The sequence below is a fragment of the Salvelinus alpinus genome, chromosome 5 (genome assembly GCF_045679555.1).
Source record: "Salvelinus alpinus chromosome 5, SLU_Salpinus.1, whole genome shotgun sequence".
NCBI lineage: Eukaryota > Metazoa > Chordata > Actinopteri > Salmoniformes > Salmonidae > Salvelinus > Salvelinus alpinus.
The window spans coordinates 65,325,887-65,345,635 of NC_092090.1; the positions used below are offsets into that span (position 1 = coordinate 65,325,887).

Consider the following 19,749-nt stretch of genomic DNA (forward strand, 5'->3'; position numbering starts at 1 on the left):
TTTTTTGTTTGGTGTGAAGGCAACTTGTTTGTTTTGACAAAGGAAAATAAAGGATAATGAAGGGGGTAGGGAACGTTAAGCCGTGTTTTACGCAGTGAGTAATTGAGTACATTGATTGACGTGTGAGTGCCAAAAGGCTCAGACGCTTTCCGATTGGCCGACGCGCACTTCACAATCTCCTCTTGTTTCCAAGCTGCGCTACTCTAGACAGTTATCTTTGCAGGCGCTTGTGTGAGTCAGTAGCAGCAGAAGGGAACAGAACAGCGGGGCTGCAACAAGAGGAGGCAGGAGTGGAGTTACACTGAAACCTGAAACTTTCTACTCAGAGAGCATTTATCAACTGGACTCTTTGAGCTTTTCTCCATTTTATTTTTCTCTTGAAGCAGGTCTGTTCTATTCTACAGTGAAAGCTCCATTGTGAGCTGCATTTTACTTTTATTCTGCAGACTCTCCTCTGTTGTGAACAATGAGGTCCATTGAACCATTGTGCCGTTGGAGAATCATCCCTCTGGCTTTGACCATGGCACTGGTGTCTGTGAGCAAAGCCTCTGAGTATGAATACCTGAGCTGGAAATCGGACATGTACAATGGTGGCCGCAGCTATGGCAAGCCTCCTCAGTGTGTGGATATCCCAGAGGACCTGCGGCTGTGTCACAATGTGGGCTACAACCAGATGCTGCTGCCTAACCTACTGGAGCATGAGACTATGGCTGAGGTGAAGCAGCAGGCGGGCAGCTGGGTGCCCCTGGTGCATAAGAGCTGCCACCCGGGTACCCAGGTGTTCCTCTGCTCCCTGTTTGCCCCAGTGTGCCTGGAGCGTCCCATATACCCCTGCCGCTGGCTGTGTGAGGCTGTACGGGACGGCTGCACCCCTATTATGGAGTCGTTCGGCTTCCCCTGGCCTGAGATGCTCACCTGCGACAAGTTTCCTCAGGACGACGTCTGCATTGCCATGACTGCACCCAACGCCACTGAAGCCACAAAACCCACAGGTAAGGCTATACCTACCTACCTACCTACCTACCTACCTACCTACCTACCTACCTACCTACCTACCTACCTACCTACCTACCAACCAGCAGGCAGCATGCCTGCCATAATATCTAGATATAGAATGACATATAGAATCCCATGTCACCAAGCTCCAGTCATGTTTCCATGTGCTAGTCTGGTACCAGATCTGAAACTGAGCCATTGCTTGGCACAATATGTAAAAAGCTGAGGTGTTGGCTAGGAGTTTGCAATCTGTATTGTTGAATGTACATTATGTTCTTCACTTGGAAGCAGTTTTTATTACAATTTATAAAAAATGTGATGCATTTTGTGGATGAAGCATGATAATCTGTAATAATCATTATCAAATATCTGTATTATTTTTTTTACCATGTATTGCGGAATAGGGCAGGCTCAACAGTATCCTATGGAGCACGCTCAACATAGTATGCTATAGGGCAGGCTCAACATAGTATCCTATAGGGCAGGCTCAACATAGTATGCTATAGGGCAGGCTCAACAGTATCCTATAGGGCAGGCTCAACATAGTGTCCTATAGGGCAGGCTCAACATAGTGTCCTATAGGGCAGGCTCAACATAGTGTCCTATAGGGCAGGCTCAACATAGTGTCCTATAGGGCAGGCTCAACATAGTGTCCTATGGGGCAGCTCAATAGAGCTGCAGTACTTGACTGAGATAACAAACAGTCACTACTTTGACATAGTGTGAGAATCGACACCCATGCAGTTCTTCATGCGGCAGAATGTTGTTTCAGGGGTTTGTTGATGTCAAACCTGATGCAAATGAACCATTCCCAACCTTTTGGGGTAATTTTTCCCATGACCGCTTAGATTACGTCTAGATTAGATTATCCCCCAAAAATGTAAGAGTGAGATAGCAAAACCTTTATTTAGTTATTTCAGAGTGCTAACAAGACCACGCTGTCTTTACCAAGAGAAAACCTCTCTTTGTGGCAAATGTTAAGTTGCTTGCTATTGACAAAGAGAAGTGATGTTGTAATTAATATTGTAGCCTAATACTCCTTTAACAGATGGTAGCAATTTATTTCAAGGTGAAATTTATGAACTGGGAGGCAGTCCAGCCACAGAACTAATACATCCATTAATGACCATTTTATATTGACGTCTTAACTACTGGCCTCTTCCTTTGAACCCCCCCAAAAAGTCAACTCACCAGACAGAAACAACATGTATAGTTTAATTTGAATAGCAGATACAAACGTATACGAATTATGAAAGAGTGAATACCAGAGGGACAATGATGAGGAGAGGGGAAAAAAACAGACTATCAATTCTGCTAATGTAATAAACTGTGTTTCAAGGCTACAGTGAACTCCCACAGACATCAGGTCCTTGATGCCTGTCTGCCTATCTGCCTGCAGGGATACTTGGCTCGAGACTGCCACAATCTCACTGGGATTGCGTCCCAACCCTATTTCCTAGTGCACTAATTTTCACCAGGACCCATAGGGCTCTGGTTAAAAGTAGTGCACTATATAGGAAATATGGCACCATTTGGGATACAACCACAGTCTCTGGACTGAGTTATGTTCAGAAGGACTAGAACTACCTACAGATGTAGGATCTTAATTTGATCACTATGTTGTTGCTGAGAATGTTTCTGTACAGAACATGCTAGTGTATTCAAGGTTTAAAAAGGTTTCTAAAGTTTGTAATTTCCACTTTAAAATGTTAGACTTGATTTGCCCTAACGAAAAATGTATCAACCCCTACAAAAAATGTCCAGTCATTATAATCCACATAATAATTTACATTACCTGTTGCTTCAGGATAATTTTTATGCTGTAGCAAACTGGCTCAAATTAAGATCCTACATCTGTAACAGCTTGGGGCTAACAATAAGTCAGACATGGTTGTACACAAAAAAACATATTGAAACATGAGACCAACACTTTACATGTTGTGTTTATATTTTTGTTCAGTGTAAATGCTGCAGCCTTTCACAATCAAAGGACAAGTTTTGTCTAAAATTATTGTTTCTGTCATGGGTTGTAATATTTTATTGCCATGTCAGTGTCCCTGGCAGGAACTAGTATAATCTCTCTTGGAGCGAGTTGGAAAGGCTGCTCTGCTCTTTTCTAGAGGTGTCCCAGAAGGGGAAGTACAGCCACCTCATGCAGATTTCTCATAAATTAAAAAGGACTTTCCATCATCAACCTCCTTACATTTTGATCTGCGTTGTATATGCAGGCTGCAAAACAATGTTAGCTTAGTGCTAAAACATTTACTATATTCTGAACATGAATAGCTCGGTCTTACAGCGAACTGATATGGTGACTGGTGACTTTCCAGTCCAGCACCCGATGAAGAGGTCTTTATCGCTCCGTGATGCTGCAGTTACACAGCACTTACTGTATATCTGAGGTAGTCCCTCTGTAACTGGGACGTGTTGGGCCGAGGGGGGCCAACATGGTGGTGTGTGTGGGCAGGAGCCCAGCAGCCTGAGAAAAGGCTCCTCTTGGAGCTCGGGAGCTCGGGGACCACACAGAGATCCACAGGGTGTGCCCCAAATGGCACCCTATTCCCTATGTAGTGTACTACTTTTGACTAGAACCCACAGGGCTCTAGTCAAAAGTAGTGCACTACATAGGGAATAGAGTGCCATTTGGAACACAGGCAGTCTCCAGAGGTCACCTGTTGTCATATGTGTCAGCACTTGCGATAAATAAATCAGAAAGTGTTTGCCCAGTCAGAAGCCCAGCAGGCCACAGAGTCGGTCTTGTTTTAACCCCACTCTACTCATTACAGGGCCGTTAATGTCTGTGTTGTTCTGCATCTTCTTCACTGTTGACTGACAGGAACCTAAAACCCTAAAAAAGATGTGCTTTTTAGTGATGTACGAATCACTGTTCAGTTTCATATGAAATGGGGGGGAGAAAGAAATGCATTTGAATGAATAAAACATCAAATCAAAATTAGGTTAGAAGGTCATGTATTTTGATGTAAGTTATTTAAAGAGCCTCTCCACTGCTGACTGCTAAACAAGTATGAAGCTAGTGACAATAGATTTAGAGTAGAAAAAAATGTGAAGTTGAAAATATAGCCTCTTTGACTCTGTAAAAAGTGCTTATTTTCACAAGTGCTTTCCACCTGGGTGTAACTTTTGTAAGTGTTTGTCAAACACACGTAATGGCCAACTGGCAATCACAAAAGAACAGGATAAGTGTGTGTAAATATGTATTTATATTTTACAGATGGTAAACCTCACAGTACTCCAAATGTTGTTTTGGGGTTTAAAGCCAAGCTTTGCTAAGCTGTTTAAGAAAGAACAGAACAGCTATTTAATTATTGAATAAATATAATTTTCATTAAATATTCATGAATGTCACTTGACAAAAACCCTATATAGCAAAAACAAAAAAAGCATTTCTGTCCATTGTTGGCCACTACGCAGTTAGAACCGTTCCTTATTTTTAAGCAGTTAGAACCATTCCTTATTTTTAATCATAATGTCAAAACATTCTAATATGTTCATATGGAACTTGGCTCCTGTAGCTAAAAATACATGTATATGAAAGCCTGAGTGGAAGAGTTTCCAGTTTCAGTCAGTCATCTCTCTGTCTTCACAGTCAGTAATGTACCTTCTATAAAAGTCTCAGGTACATGTAACAGTTCATGTGTATGCATGCGTTTCCACATGCTTTCAGATAACGTACAGTAAAACAGGCCTCCAGGACAGATTGAGTCTGATTGCATTAAGTTAGCATAGACTCCGAAGAGATCAAAACTAACCACCTAATTACAATGGAATGATAGTCAGTCTTGGATATTGAGAAGACTGCTGATACCCCCTATCATTTCATGAATCTAGCCAATAACGAGCAGCATTGTGTCCTGGAGGCCATAGTTAGGACCTGCTATAAAAGCACAGGACATTCCAACTGAGGTCAGGTCGGTCAATTAATAGTTTTACCGTCAAACAAGAACAAACGTCATTGGAGTTTGGATGAATAAGTTTGAGAGGAAAAACACCAGAGCAACTGACAACAGAGTGTACTCAGCACCTCTGACCAGAATGGCAGGTGTCATCTTCACATACTGTAGGTGTTCACATAAGATTTCATCGGCAAGATTGATTTGAAGCACAGGCAGGGAGATAGGTGGTGAAAGATCAAAAGTGTTACTACCATGGGAAATGAGCTGATGTTGAGGTAAATAGAGGTGTGAACAATGCTACAATCTGTTAGGGATTCAGTTACTAGCAGCTGTTGTTCCCTTCAGATTGAATGGTGATTTTAGGGAGAGAAAAAAACTTTCACTGGTTTAGGGTTGAAAAATTCCAGTAACTTTCCCCAAATTCACAATTATTCTGGTTGGTGGATACCGGATTTCTTGCTTATTCCCTTCTGATTTAGGGTATCTTCACGGGATTTCTTGGAGTTTTCGGAAAGTTACAGGATTTTTGCAACCCTACTCTTGTTCCATTTGTTCATGGCTGTTACTTGGTTGATTATTGTGACAGTGCTACATGTCCTGCCCTCTGAAAAGACTCTCTCCTCCCTCCCTTCCACAGGTTACTCCCCCATCTGTCCCCCATGTGACAACGAAATGAAAACAGACATCATTCTAGAGCACATGTGTGCCAGCGAGTTTGGTAAGCGTCTCCTAACCCTAACACTACCATTTTCATTCCGTTTGTTAAGCATTTCCTAAAAATACAGAAGAAGAGACATACACACACGCACACACACACTCACACACAGCATGTTTTGCCATGACAAGTTTTCCTATGGGCTACTATACCTATGGATCGTGTTAGCCAACACAAGAGGTTGCACTCTCCATGGCATAGAAGCCTATACAAATGGAACCACATACAATGGAGAACTACAGTATGTCTATACCTATAGCGCTGGAATTTGCCCCAGATCTAATGAGCCCTCCCTCCCACCTTTGGTCTGCAGCCCCTCAACGTACATTGTAAGATCTTTACAAAAGCAAGCTTCGAAAAGTTAAAGTGACACACTTGCCAATAGGATTTCTTATGCATTCATTTCTTATGCATGCATTCCCTGACTCTTGCCATGCTGGTTACAGTATTGAGCTTGGTGCTTTATCCCAGCTATAGATGATGTTCCATAGAGCCCATAGCATCGCACAGTCATCTCTCTGTATGATCTTAAAAGTGTGGTCTTTAGTGGGGTTAATAAGTCTATTGGAAGCAAAAAGCCTCTGAAAAGAAAAGCACGTTACTGTAGATTAACAGTTAGAAAATAATAAAAATGGGTCAGTCCCACAATAATTATCATGGTTAGTTTAGAGGATCATGGATTTAGTTCAAACTGACTGTATATTTACAAAGTGCAATCTAGATCCATAATTATTATGCATACTTCTATGTCAAAAATATATACTATATCAAAAATATATACATGTTTCTGCATATACCTCTTAAGCTGTCTGTATCCTCCTGACTGGTTGTTATTTTTTTTAATAAACTAAATATTCTTCTCTGCATATCTGCTAAAATTTGGGTAAAAGATTGAAAGGAATGTGAATCTTATTCAGTACATTTAGTTTTGCTTTAGTTATTACCAACCTTGGCAGCAGACATGCCAGCTAAGATAGTTAGACAAGCTAGCAAATCTAACTTGATAGCCTGAAATTGCTTTTTGGTAGCTAATTATGATGTTGGGAGATTGGGAACCTATCTGCACTAGCTAAAACCAACTTCATGAAATTGCTAGGTGACTAGTATTATTACAGAGAAACAAATATATAAATACAGTGCCTTCGGAAAGTATTCAGACCCCTTGACTTTTTCCACATTTTGTTATGTTACAGCCTTATTCTAAAATTTATTAAATAAAAACATTCCTCAACAATCTACACACAATACCCCATAATGGCAAAGTGAAAACAGGTTTCTAGACATTTTTGCAAATGTATTAAAAATAAAAACAGAAATACCTTATTTACATAAGTATTCAGACTCGAACTTCAGCTCAGGTGCATCCCGTTTCCATTGATCATCCTTGAGATGTTTCTACAACTTGATTGGTGTCCACCTGTGGTAAATTCAATTGATTGGACATGATTTGGAAAGGCACACATTTGTCTATTTAAAGATCCCACAGTTGACAGGTCATGTTAGAGCAAAAACCAAGCCAAGAGGTCGAAGGAATTGTCCGTAGAGCTCCGAGACAGTATTGTGTCAAGGCACAGATCTGGGGAAGGGTACCAAAATATTTCTGCAGTATTGAAGGTCCCCAAGAACACAGTGGCCTCCATCGTTCTTAAATGGAAGAAGATTGGAACCCCAAAGACTCTTCCTAGAGCTGGCCGCCCGGCCAAACTGAGCAATCGGGGAAGAAGGGCCTTGGTCAGGGAGGTGACCAAGAACCCGATGGTGACTCTGACAGAACTCTAGAGTTCCTCTATGGAGATGGGAGAACCTTCCAGAAGGACAACAATCTCTGCAGCACCCCACCAATCAGGCCTTTATGGTAGAGTGGCCAGACGGAATCCTCTCTTCAGTAAAAGGCACATGATAACCTGCGTGGAGTTTACCAAAAGGCACCTAAAGACTCTCAGACCATGAGAAACAAGATTGTCTGGTCTGATGAAACCAAGATTGAACTCTTTGGCCAGAAAGCCAAGCGTCACGTCTGGAGGAAACCTGGTATCATCCCTAAGGTGAAACATGGTGATGGCAGCATCATGGTGTGGATATGTTTTTTTCAGCGGCAGGGACTGGGAGACTAGTCAGGATTGAGGCAAAGATGAACAGAACAAAGTACAGAGAGATCCTTGATGAAAACCTGCTCCAGTGGCTCCGGGAAAAGTCTCTGAATGTCCTTGAGTGGCTCAGCCAGAGCCCGGACTTGAACATGATCGAACATCTCTGGAGAGACCTGAAAATAGCTGTGCAGCAGTGCTCCCCATCCAACCTGACAGAGCTTGATAGGATCTGCAGAGAAGAATGGGAGAAACTCCCCAAATACAGGTGTGGCAAGCGTGTAGAGTCATACCCAAGAAGACTCATGGCTGTAAACACTGTCAAAGGTGCTTCAACTGTCACGCCCTGACCTTAGAGATCCTTATTATTCTCTATGTTTGGTTAGGTCAGGGTGTAACTCGGGTGGGAAAGTCTATGTTTTCTATTTCTTTGTTTTTGGCAGAGTGAGGTTCCCAATCAGAGGCAGCTGTCTATCGTTGTCTCTGATTGGGGATCATATATCAGTTGTCATTTTCCTTTTGGGTTTTGTGGGATCTTGTTTTCTGTTTAGTGTCTGTGCCTGACAGAACTGTTCGCTTTTGTTTTTTTGTCTTTGTTATTTTGTTTTGGTGTCTTCAATAAAAAGACGATGTACCCCTATCACGCTGCGCCTTTATCATCAATATACAAAAACACTTTGGCAAAGTAATATTTTCGGCAGACACAAACACCGCAAATGTTTCATCTACCTACTGGTTTTCAGAAGACCTGCTGCAACAAAAGAACAAAACAAATACATTGACAACTGTGTATTAGTAGGCTACTTTAGCAACCTGGAATCGCACAAATAAATACTGTTTGGAGGAACTGTCTTTTTGAATGTGCCTTCCTTCCACAAACAAGAGCCGTTACATCAACAAAGTACTGAGTAAAGGGTGTGAATACTTATGTAAATGTGATATTTCAGTTTTGTTTTTAATACATTTGCAAACATTTCTAAAAACCTGTTTTGCTTTGTCATTATGGGGTATTGTGCATAGATTGATGAGGAAAAATACGATATAATACATTTTAGAATAAGGCTGTAACTTAACAAAATATCAAAAAGTCAAGTGGTCTGAATACTTTCCGTATATTAGAATTTTTCAAACAGGGAAAATCTTGTGGGGTGGGGGGTGCATGTGCATGTGCCTTTGGATATATTGTGTATGTATGACCATAAACACACTGTTCAAGCATATTTTCAGTAAAGAAATGTTTCATGTTCCATAGATTTGCACAATTTGATGCTTGTTCGATGATACATTATTTTAAATAAACTCCTTGGTCAGTCACACATCATGGTCGAAAAAAGAGATATGTCTTTCATTATCAGAGAATTTATATAGCTTTGACAAACATTTCACCATGTCTACTATCTGACAGTACTCGGGGTAATTGTTCTTTCTGAGTATAACAATGCTGGGATTAGTATGTGAAATTGAAAAGATTTACAATTTGTATACTCCTGGGGATCATTCCTTCAGACATAATGGATTGATCTACCAACTGACCACCAAGTAAACTAATGTGAACGATCTTGAGAAAAATCTCCTCTTGGGGGTTACTACTACCAATTGACCTTGTTTTCTTGGCCATATGCTTGATTCTCACAACGTTACATATATACTGGAAAACGTTACTGCCTTAATCCGCTAGAAAAACAGAGCTCGGGAGTTTGTAATACTCTTTTAAATGCTAATATTCTGTAACTAATGAATTGGAGCCCTAAAGTCTTTATTTAGGAGGTATTTAAAGCTGTAAATTGGGATGTTTGTTCTGCTGTTTGTCCTTGTGTAGGTGTCAGCAGGGTTGCAAGTTAAAGCTTAATTCCTATTGGTCCAAATTTCAGTCTCTGTCACAGGGGACTGATGTCACATGTATGGGAATGTCTTTCTGCTTGTCTGGTGGCTTGACAGCCCATCCCATCCACAGTGTGCCAATGCAGTGTAGCAACAACTTAGAATGTTTTGTTTTTCGATGCAATTAAAATGCATTGATAGTTTCTCGCACGCAGGGACACTGTCAATTCAGCACACCTTGAGGCAGTGATTGTATGCAGTGAGAATGTGCACACGTTTACGTGATGCTGTGCCTTATTTTAAATTGGTAGAAGCTGGCCTCCAAGTTTTTGGTGGTTTCCAAATCCATTCCAACCGCCAGACCTTGGGAAGACGGACTTTCTGCACATCTTCTTTCAGAGTTGTTCTCAGGGAAAGCTAATACACAAAGTTATGTGCAGTTATGTGCAGTCAAAGTTAATTGAATTGTCCCATTCTTACACTGTAATGATGGGCCTCACTTTTCTGTTCTCAGAAACTTGTCCCTGGTTTGCCAAACGAAACTGGCACGTTGGTCTGTTTCATCTCTGATTAAGACAGATGTTGTTTTGATTCCTTGTCATAATGTCTTTAACGCTTGACGTCTGAGCTTATCCAGGCAGGCTGAGCATGGCCTCTGACAATGACTGTTAAATTAGACTTTTATTGCATCCATTAGACCCAATCACTGCAGGAGTGGCCCACAAAGGGAGAGTACCAACTCCCATGAGAAAAAAAGGGGTTGTGTCCAAAATTACTCCATATTCCCTATATAGTGCACTATTTTTGACCAGGGCTCATATGGTTCTGGTCAAAAGTAGTTCACTATGTAGGGACTAGAGTGCGATTTGGGATAGAGCCAGGGGCTGCTCTGCTTGCTGTGTGGCAATGCCATGGGCTATAGTGGTGGGTTTGCTTTGCTGTACCAGTTGGGCAACATGTAAACAAGAAATGTTTATGCTAGACAATTGGCTAAAGAAATGAGAGAAGAGGTTTCTAAAATGGATGCCACAGGTTATCAATAACTGAAGCATAACCTATGCTTTTAGCTTGACACACAACTGCGGGACTAACATTTGGTTATGTTTTTTTATGAAGCAGTACTGTTGAGCAAATTCTATTATTTTAGATTGTAGTGGTGCAAAAATGTGAGTCAATATTTGTCTGAAAGGTTTCTCTTCTTATTTTGTCCTAAAACTCATGCAAGGATGGGCTTGACTCGAAAACAACTATTATATGGTGTGAAAGATCTGTCATTAATGTTGTGAGAGGAGAGAGAAATGGGTGAAATGTGAAAGCAATTATGACATGATTTTATAAAGATCAGTTTTTAGCTCAACAAAGCATCTGGTCACGTGACTCGTGAGCCAATCTATTGTTATGCTTTCATCACAGCACTTTTGGCCAGAACAAAATGGGTCAGAGGGATAGCTTATAATAGATGTAGATTGATAAGTTAAGACCACTACTCTAGACTTTCACTATGCAATATCCTGCCTACTTTGCAAGCAAGAGATGCTGAATGTACTTTTTATCACTAATATTCACATGGGGTATATAGACATAAATTTACATGTACAGTTTAACTGTAGAGGCAATGGCATAATCTTAGTCAAAATTCACCTATACCAGGCCTAACTTCAGACTGTGTAGTTGAAAGGCTACCTCAGTCAGGGCAGTTAGCTGGAGGAATCTGTGACTTACATAGAAGTCAGTTTTATTAATCTGCGTAGACTAATCATGTCAGAAATATGCCTCCGCTGGCACAGAATGAGCATTTTTCTCTCACTAAAACGTTCAGTTCCTGGAAAGATCTCATTGCAAAAGGTCTGTTCTCATTTAACAGAACCCATGTTAACAGAATCCAGTGTGAAACCCATACGGGAAAAAATACATATACAGTGCCTTCAGAAAGTATTCATACCACTTGACTTATTCCACATTTTGTTGTGTTACAGCTTGAATTCAAAACAGATCAAATACTTTTTTTGCTAACATATCTACACACAATACCCCATAAGTGACAACATGCTTTTAGGCATTTTAGAAAATATATTGAAAATGAAATACCGAAATATCTCATTTACATAAGTATTCACACCCAATTCAATACTTTGTAGAAGCACCTTTGGCTGCAATTACAGCTGTGAGTCTTTCTGGGTAAATCTCTAAGAGTTTTCCACACCTGGATTGTGCAACATTTGCCCATTATTATTTTCACAATTCTTCAAGCTCTGTCAAATTGGTTGTTGATCATTGCTAGACAACCATTTTCAGGTATTGCCAGAGATTTTCAAGTAGATTTAAGTCAAAACTGTAACTCGGCAACTAAGGAATATTCACTGTCTTCTTAGTAAGCAACTCCAGTGTAGATTTGGCTTTGTGTTTTAGGTTATTGTCCTGATGAAATGTGAATTCACCTCCTAGTGTCTGGTGGAAAGCAGACTGAACCAGGTTTTGCTCCCAGATTTTGCCTGTTAGCTCCATTTCCTTTCTATTTTATCCTGAAAAACTCCCCAGTCCTTAACGATTAGAAGCATACCCATAACATGATGCAGCCACCACTATGCTTGAAAGTATGGAGAGTAGAACTCAGTAATGTGTTGTATTGGGTTTGCCCCAAACATAACACCTTTGTATTCAGGACATAAAGTGAATTGCTTTGCCAAATGTTTTGCAGTATTACTTTAGTGCTTTGGTGCAAACAGGGTGCACGTTTTGGAATATTTTTTATTATGTACAGACTTCCTTCTTTTCACTCTGTTAAATAAGTTAGTATTGCGGAGTAACTACAATGTATTTGATCCATCCTCAGTTTTCTCCCATCAAGCTATTAAACTCTGTAACTGTTTTAAAGTCACCATTGGTTTTCTTCCTCTCCGGCAACTGAGTTAGGAAGGACACCTGTATTTCTGTAGTGACCGGCTGTATTGATACCACCATTCAAAGTGTAATTAATAACTGCACCATGCTCAAATGGATATTCAATGTCTGAGTTTGTCTTTGTGGTTGAATCTGTATTTGAAATTAACTGCTCGACTGAGGGATCTTACAGATAATTGTATGCGTGGGATACAGAGATGAGGTAAAAAAAAATCATGTTTAACACTATTATTGCACACAGAGTGAGTCCATTTAACTTATTATGTGACTTGTTAAGCAACTTTGTACTCCTGAACTTATTTAGGCTTGCAATAGCAAAGGGGTTGAATACTTATTGACTCAAGACATTTCAGCTTTTCATTTTTTATTAATTTGTAAAATGTCAATGTTTTTTGCCCGCACTACAGACAGCTGTATCGGTCCACTAATAAAGGACTAGTAAAGGACCAGTGCACTACTTTTGGGAGAGAAAGAAAAACTTTTTTTCTCTCTTTGTATTATTCAAATATTCAGATTTTTCAGGAGGTGCTGCAGCACCCTTAGCACCCCTATTTCTCGGAGCTATGCTGTTACGTGAACTGAATTCTCATTTTAATACTATTGATTTTTAAATATTTATTGCAAAAGAAACATCTAAAAGTCATAGTGTAAAAGCAGGTGAGCTGGTTCTACTCTTTTTGGCCATTTTCTGGTGTTTTGTGAAAAACGGTACAATTATATATATTTTTAATGAATCTTACATTCAATTGTACCTCCCTGTTGCACACAACAAGCTTCCTTTCCCCCTGTCACACGGGGATTCATGGCTGATTTAACTACTAATTACCAGCTGAAGAGCCGTTACTAACGCTCCATAAGACAGCTAACCATTCCCTGTAGAGCCGTATAATACTACTCATTGGAAGCACACGATGTAGACCTACACTTTGAGCGTTGTACAATGTATAGTATTTTAACCTCTTGAGATGGGAAAACATGTTTTTTTAATGAAGTTGAACATGTGCTCTTTATGACAGAATAAACAAATTAGGTGAAATCAAAAGTATATATTTTTTTTCTAAAGGGAAGAGAGGCTTACTATTGTGTGCCATTGTTTGAAGTCATGAATAATAGCGTCCTTCCAATCTCACAATCACATTTTGACATTCTCAGGCGAGTTTATCTAAATAAAGTTTGATTATTTTAAGGCGAAAGCTTTTCATGCTTTTTGGTCGGATACGGGACAATTTGGCAGAGGAAGTATACATGTGTTTGTAAAAGACATGGAGGGATAGAAATGTGTTGGTTTTTAAGTAGAAGGGTTGTTTCTTGTTTCTTGAAAGTCTGCTTGACCTAAGTTTTTGTTTATCTCTGAATAACTGAACTGTATTTTTAGCTTCGGTCCAATTAAAGAGTGAATATAAAGACAAACAACAAAATCCACAGTTCAGTTAACCAAACGTTATGTGTTGGGTCATCATGATCAACCATGAGGAAAATAACATATTTCAAATACAATTGGAGATAGCCATCTAGCTAGCTAAACTCTTCCCAGTCCCTTGTTCCTCAGATATCCTGATTAATATATTTCTAAACATCAGTGCTGTCTACTCTGCTGATGGTTTTATGGTACATCCCACTCAACACTTTGTTCCCACCATGATTTATCTCCATACTTAAACTTTTATGACCACAGCTCTTTGTTACACAACTCCAAAACACTTCAATTCAAAGCCACCATGCCCTACTTCTGACAGCTGGCTTTCTCTCTGGTGGTATAGGTAATTGCACCATCCATTCCTCCCCATGCTAATGGAATAAACAAAAGTGCAGCAGCCCTGGCCCTGATCTAGACTGATCACATAGGATGTGTCCCAAATGGCACCCTATTCCGTATATAGTGCACTACTTTTGACCAGGGCCCATACAAGCCAGGTGAAAAGTAGTGAACTACGTAAGGAATAGAGTGTAATTTGGGAAGTAGACATTGGATCACGGGGCAGACAGGTTCCATGGTGAATGGCCGAGGGCTGTGTTATTCCATGGTTGTGAATGGGCCCATGCCCAACTTACTCGCTCCTGCTGGGTTTATGACACCATCTTAGCTGTCTGAAAGCCTCTCTAAACCAGAAGATGAAATCAGGTCAAGGGTCGGGGAGAAAGGTTACAGCCTAGATGCCCACAAACTTTACAGCATTGCCGATTGATAGAGTTTGAGTGCTTCAGTTTGTCCAAACCTGAGACTAACGACAGATGGAGATAATGTTGAAGATAGAATGGGAGATGAAGCGCAGTGTTTATGCAATGTTTTTGAATGTTTGAGAATGTGTAACTTTGAATGTTTGAGAAATGATTGTAACGCTCGTGTCAGATGATAGTTTGGGGTGAATAGTTTACCGAAACAGGGGCCCAGAATAATATATTAAATAGTAACATGAATTCTAGTTTAACTGCCCCGAAGGCACTACTGATCAATGACTGAACCTTTCCCCTGAACAGTTAAAACCATAACCTACCTGGTCAGTCACTGTGCTGTACACTTTGGCAGGCCAGGGAGATATGCACACAAGCAACACAAGGTGCAAAGAAAGTTCAGCACAGAGTTTAAGCTGGATTTATCCAGATAAAGTGGTTTCAGGGGTGGGCTAGACCTTATCTTTTATGACTCGCTAATTATGAAAGCTGCCCGTTTTGATTTCATTTAACACTAAGCCCTCCTCACAGAGACTTTTCATGGACCAGAGATGGAGGATAAAGGTCCTAATCCCGACCATGTGCACTTTTAATACCTGGAAAACCACTGGGACTGTTCTTTTTCACTTCACACTTTAATTGGCAATGGGAAGATAGAGGGGCAATAGATGAACCCTAAAACATGGTACCTATAGTTCATGTAGAAGCCTATTACGAGTTTAGATATAGTAGTCTATATTAGCTATTGAATGCATTTTATGGTGCATATTATGGTGCATTTTAAGTAGGGGCCTATTTAGAGTTCAGATATATAGTAGTAGCCTATATTTCCTACACCAGTCTTTACCCCTATCTGTAAGCTACACTGATAATAATGTATGTTGTTTTCGTTAAGTATTCTTATTTTTTTATCGGATTTTCTAAGACAGATCAGCCAGCACCACATCTCGAGCAGCAGTCAGTTTACCAAGTGCAGGAGCAAATCCCTGTATTAAAAGATCACAAGACGGTCATTAATCCGGCCCGTAGATTAATGGAGTGGAATCACAGCAACGTGCCATACATTCCCCTTACTACCATGCACTGAAGTCACCTGCACTCATGCAGTAGCCTGCTTTACTGTGTGGGGAGATGAAGAGGTAGGCCTATACCCATAGAGGATGAGTCTACATTTTATTTATTTATGTTATTTAACTAGGCAAGTTAGTTAAGAACAAATTCTTATATACAATGACAGCCTACCCCGGCCTAACCCTAACAACACTGGGCCAATTGTGTACCGCCATATGGGACTCCGAATCACAGCCAGTTGTGATACAGCCTGGAATTGAACCAGGGTCTGTAGTGACACCTCTAGCACTGAGATGCAGTGCCTTAGACCACTGCGCCACTCGGGAGCCCAAATGTCACTCTATGTGCCCTGGTCAAAAGTAGTGCACTATACAGGGAATAGGGTGCCATTTGAGATACATGAATAGATGCTGAGATTTGGACCACCATGGGGTTGACTCGTGCACAATTTCAGAAGGGGAGGTGGAGGAAACAAAGAGATTAGCAGGTTAAATAGAGTTTAGTGAAAGATCAGACAGATTAAGCGAAATCAGAGGCCCGGTGTGGGATTTGGAGAGATAAAAGTTAAAAAAAATAAATAAAAAAAAAAGATTATTATTGAGACATTTGGTGGGTGTAAAATTGTGGCAATACATGGCCACATATCAAGAAATGATGAAAGGCAAGGTTACAATGTACTACAGCATCAAATGTTTCACTTTCTTTCAGTGACAATCAGTGGTGATATTGAATTGGTAGTAGTGGTATTGAACATAAGGGTAGGGTTAGGGTTGCAACGTTCCATCAGCTTTCCCAAAATGTCCAGGTCTTCCAGAAAACCTGGTTGGAAGATTCCTAGAATTGTAAGTAATAAGCAGGAAATCTGGAATCTTCCAACCATGATTAAAAAAAAGATAAAACATTTTTTTTGGTGACTTTAGAATAATTTTTCAAACCTATGTGTTGCTTTTTACAAATACCTGAAGATCATTCATCTCCCTCAATATATCTCAAGTCTAACTCAGGGAGTAGGGATCCTTCACTAAAACCAATGAGCTAGATAGGGGGTACTTAGGGGAACAAACCCCAGTTCCTGTTACATCTGGAGGGGCACAGGGGAATTTGAACATTCCTGTCCATTGAAAGTATTTGTATTTATTTAACTAGGCAAGTCAGTTAAGATTTTTTTTACAATGACAGCCTACCTCGGCCAAACCCTCCCATAACCACACTAGGCCACTTGTGCGTCAGCCTATGGGACTCCCGATCACATACAGTTTTGATACAGGCCAGGATCAAACCAGGGTATGTAGTGACGCCTCTAGCACTGAGACGCAGTGCCTTAGACCGCTGCGCCACTTGGGAGCCCAATGAAAAGAATAGCCAGATGGATCAATTTAGCCAGACAGAATAGTAGACAGATCAATTTCCCATAGAGATGGGATATGTTACAAATCTTCAAATCGTATGATATGTTATGAATTCTAGCTAGCTGGCTAACGTTAGCTATGCTATGGGTTAGGTTTAAGGTTAGGGTTGAGGTTAGGAGTCAGGTTAAAGGGTTAAGGTTAGGGAAAGGTTAGCAAAAAGGGTTATGGTTAGGGTAAGGGTTAGATAAAAGGGTTAGGGGAAGGGTTAGCTAAGATGCTAAGTAGTTACAAAGTAGCTAAAAAGTAGTAAGTAGTTGAAAAGTTGCTAAAATTGTCCAGAATGAGATTCAAACTCACGTTTGTGTTATACGCCTACCCATCCAATCCGACCAACCACCCTACTTTCGTTCTTGCCTTAAGTAACCATCTGTCTTATGTACCCATACATAACATATCATACTAATTTGATTGTCCCGGATTTACTTTTACTATGTTACGTCTAGTCTATGAGACCAGGCTGCTTTCTTTAATGGTCCTTGGTGTCTGGGGCCTAGCTATCTAACCACTGATACCCTCTGCTCTGCAACCCAACCTTTCGGCTTGCTGTCTTGTCACAGAGCCCCTGGCCCTGGCACAATGCGTACACAGGGATTATATGACTGTCATTATGTTCTGACATTAAATATTAACACGGCTAAAAGGAAAAGTGCCTCAGGCTAACCCTAGATATGATTCAACATTCTGAGCTAGCCCACAAGCTAAATATTTATCGTAACATATAAAAGAATACACATGTTAATGTTTTTAACAACGCCTTCTTTCTTTTGATGTCTATTTGATTGTAGCTATCAAGACCAAGATCAAGGAGGTGAGACGGGAAGGAATGGACCGCAAGGTGATTCTGCAGAAAAGGAAGAAGCCGTTGAAACTGGGCCACCTGAAGAAGAAAGACCTAAAGAATCTGGTTCTGTACCTGAAGAATGGAGCCGACTGCCCCTGCCAGCAGCTGGACAACCTGGGCAACACCTACCTGATCATGGGCCGCAAGGTGGACAAGCAGTTCCTCCTGACAGGCATCCACAAGTGGGACAAGTCCAGCAAAGAGTTCAAAAAGGCCATCAAGAAACTTAAGACCCACAAGTGTCCAGCTTTCGAGAATGTCTTCAAATAATCAGACCAAGACTTTCTAGAAGCATCTCATCATCATGCTACAGAAGAACTTGCACAACCAAACAACCCACATTTCTTTAGCTTTTTCTTGTTTTTGTTTATATATCTATATATATCTTTGTATATTTACAGACCTGCTTTGAATTTCCTGTCGTCCATTTTCCAGTTGAGCAGTGTGATCATTGAGACCTGGTGGGTTTCCAGTTATCTGAAAAAAGTAAATGACACTGCACCCCCTTCCTCCTGTACTGAAACCGTTTCCACTTTTGTATGTAGATATTTGTGTTACACACTCCCTGAATGTGCAGTGAAAAGACCACAATTCAGTGAGTTCTACTGAAATGGATGGACTTGCTCCAATTGCTCTGAACATGTATTAGTAGATCATAGAATTTACAATTAGATCATATTGAATCGATCATACAGAATCAACAATTACTTGTATTTTAGCTTTAAAAGCCACATCATAGAGAAGGTCATTGAATAACTTATTGACAATAGTATGATAGTGTGTTTTCACCGGATTGTCTCATCAAAATAATGACTGCACTACAGTTGATTTTAAGAATTTCATCCTCTCTTCAGTTGCCTCATTTGTTTCACATTTTCTTTGACTTGAAAAAATATATGCATATGTTAATCTAATCAATTCCAGTACATCAACTGCATCATCTGAGTCAAAATAACTTTTGCCTCATGGTACAGTGTATGAAATGTACTTTGATGCAGTATACATTGTTCAGTATTTCAATTCAAATGCAAATCAGTTTCTCTAGTGGTTGCTCCGGTATTTAGTAGAATAATGAAATCCCTTGCATTTGTATATGACGTCCGATAATATTTGACCAAAGTTTTGTGTATTTTTTGTTAATGCAGTCTTAAATTGCTATCCCTCTAGATTGACGTTCATTCAGTTTGTGACAACTTTGTGTAGCCTCACATTTTGAAAGCGCTAACAGTGGATTGACACATCTGTATTTTGATTGTTTCGTTTAGTATTGCTGATCCATCTTAGCACTATCACGTTCAATGACTGAAAATGTGAATTCCCGCAGTGTATTTCTGCCCCTTGTTATGTACATACACATTTTACATAAATATAGAAAACAATGAAAAGTTGTCTGGAATCTTTTTTTCCATTTCACATTGTGTGACCTGTATCATTTTTGTAGAGATATCACTCCCAGTCTTGTATGCTCTCAGTCAGTTGAAGGAAGTACCAAGTGTGGCTTGAATTACAATGATACCCATGGCTTATACTCATACACCACAGAAATAAAATGGGAAATCACATTCAGGGCACGGTACTACACAGTTAATTGTATGGAATGTCAGCTTCCTGCGTGTAATGTCCATAATGATTTTCAAATCTCCATACTATTTGCACATGTTGGGAATTCTTGGCTTTGCCTTTACAACTTGTGATTTTTTTCAAAGTTATTCTGATACCTTAGGCCTGCATGTAGACCATGGTACGATCTAAAATCTCCAAAGGGCGCTGCTCTGTGGCGACCTGCAGCTTGTGTGTTGTGTTTGGCGTTTTGTTCATGTAT

General features: G+C 40.2%; 1 protein-coding gene across 1 annotated transcript; it reads left to right on the forward strand.

The window, feature by feature from the left end:
• Positions 1–209: 209 nt before the first annotated feature.
• On the forward strand, positions 210–19,312 carry LOC139576524 (secreted frizzled-related protein 1-like). The gene is made up of 3 exons (XM_071402723.1): positions 210–992; positions 5,548–5,628; positions 17,872–19,312. The coding sequence occupies exons 1-3, from the start codon at positions 467–469 to the stop codon at positions 18,195–18,197; spliced, it is 933 nt and encodes a 310-aa protein (XP_071258824.1). The 5' UTR covers positions 210–466; the 3' UTR covers positions 18,198–19,312.
• The last annotated feature ends 437 nt before the right edge of the window (positions 19,313–19,749 follow it).

What these genes read in the sequence shown, in the direction of transcription:
- LOC139576524 (XM_071402723.1), top strand. Translation starts at nt 467, where the DNA reads ATGAGGTCCATTGAACCATTGTGCCGTTGGAGAATCATCCCTCTGGCT. An exon ending in TGAAGCCACAAAACCCACAG is followed by an intron (nt 993 to 5,547) that starts GTAAGGCTATAC and finishes TCCCTTCCACAG; the next exon opens with GTTACTCCCCCATCTGTCCC. An exon ending in CATGTGTGCCAGCGAGTTTG is followed by an intron (nt 5,629 to 17,871) that starts GTAAGCGTCTCC and finishes ATTTGATTGTAG; the next exon opens with CTATCAAGACCAAGATCAAG.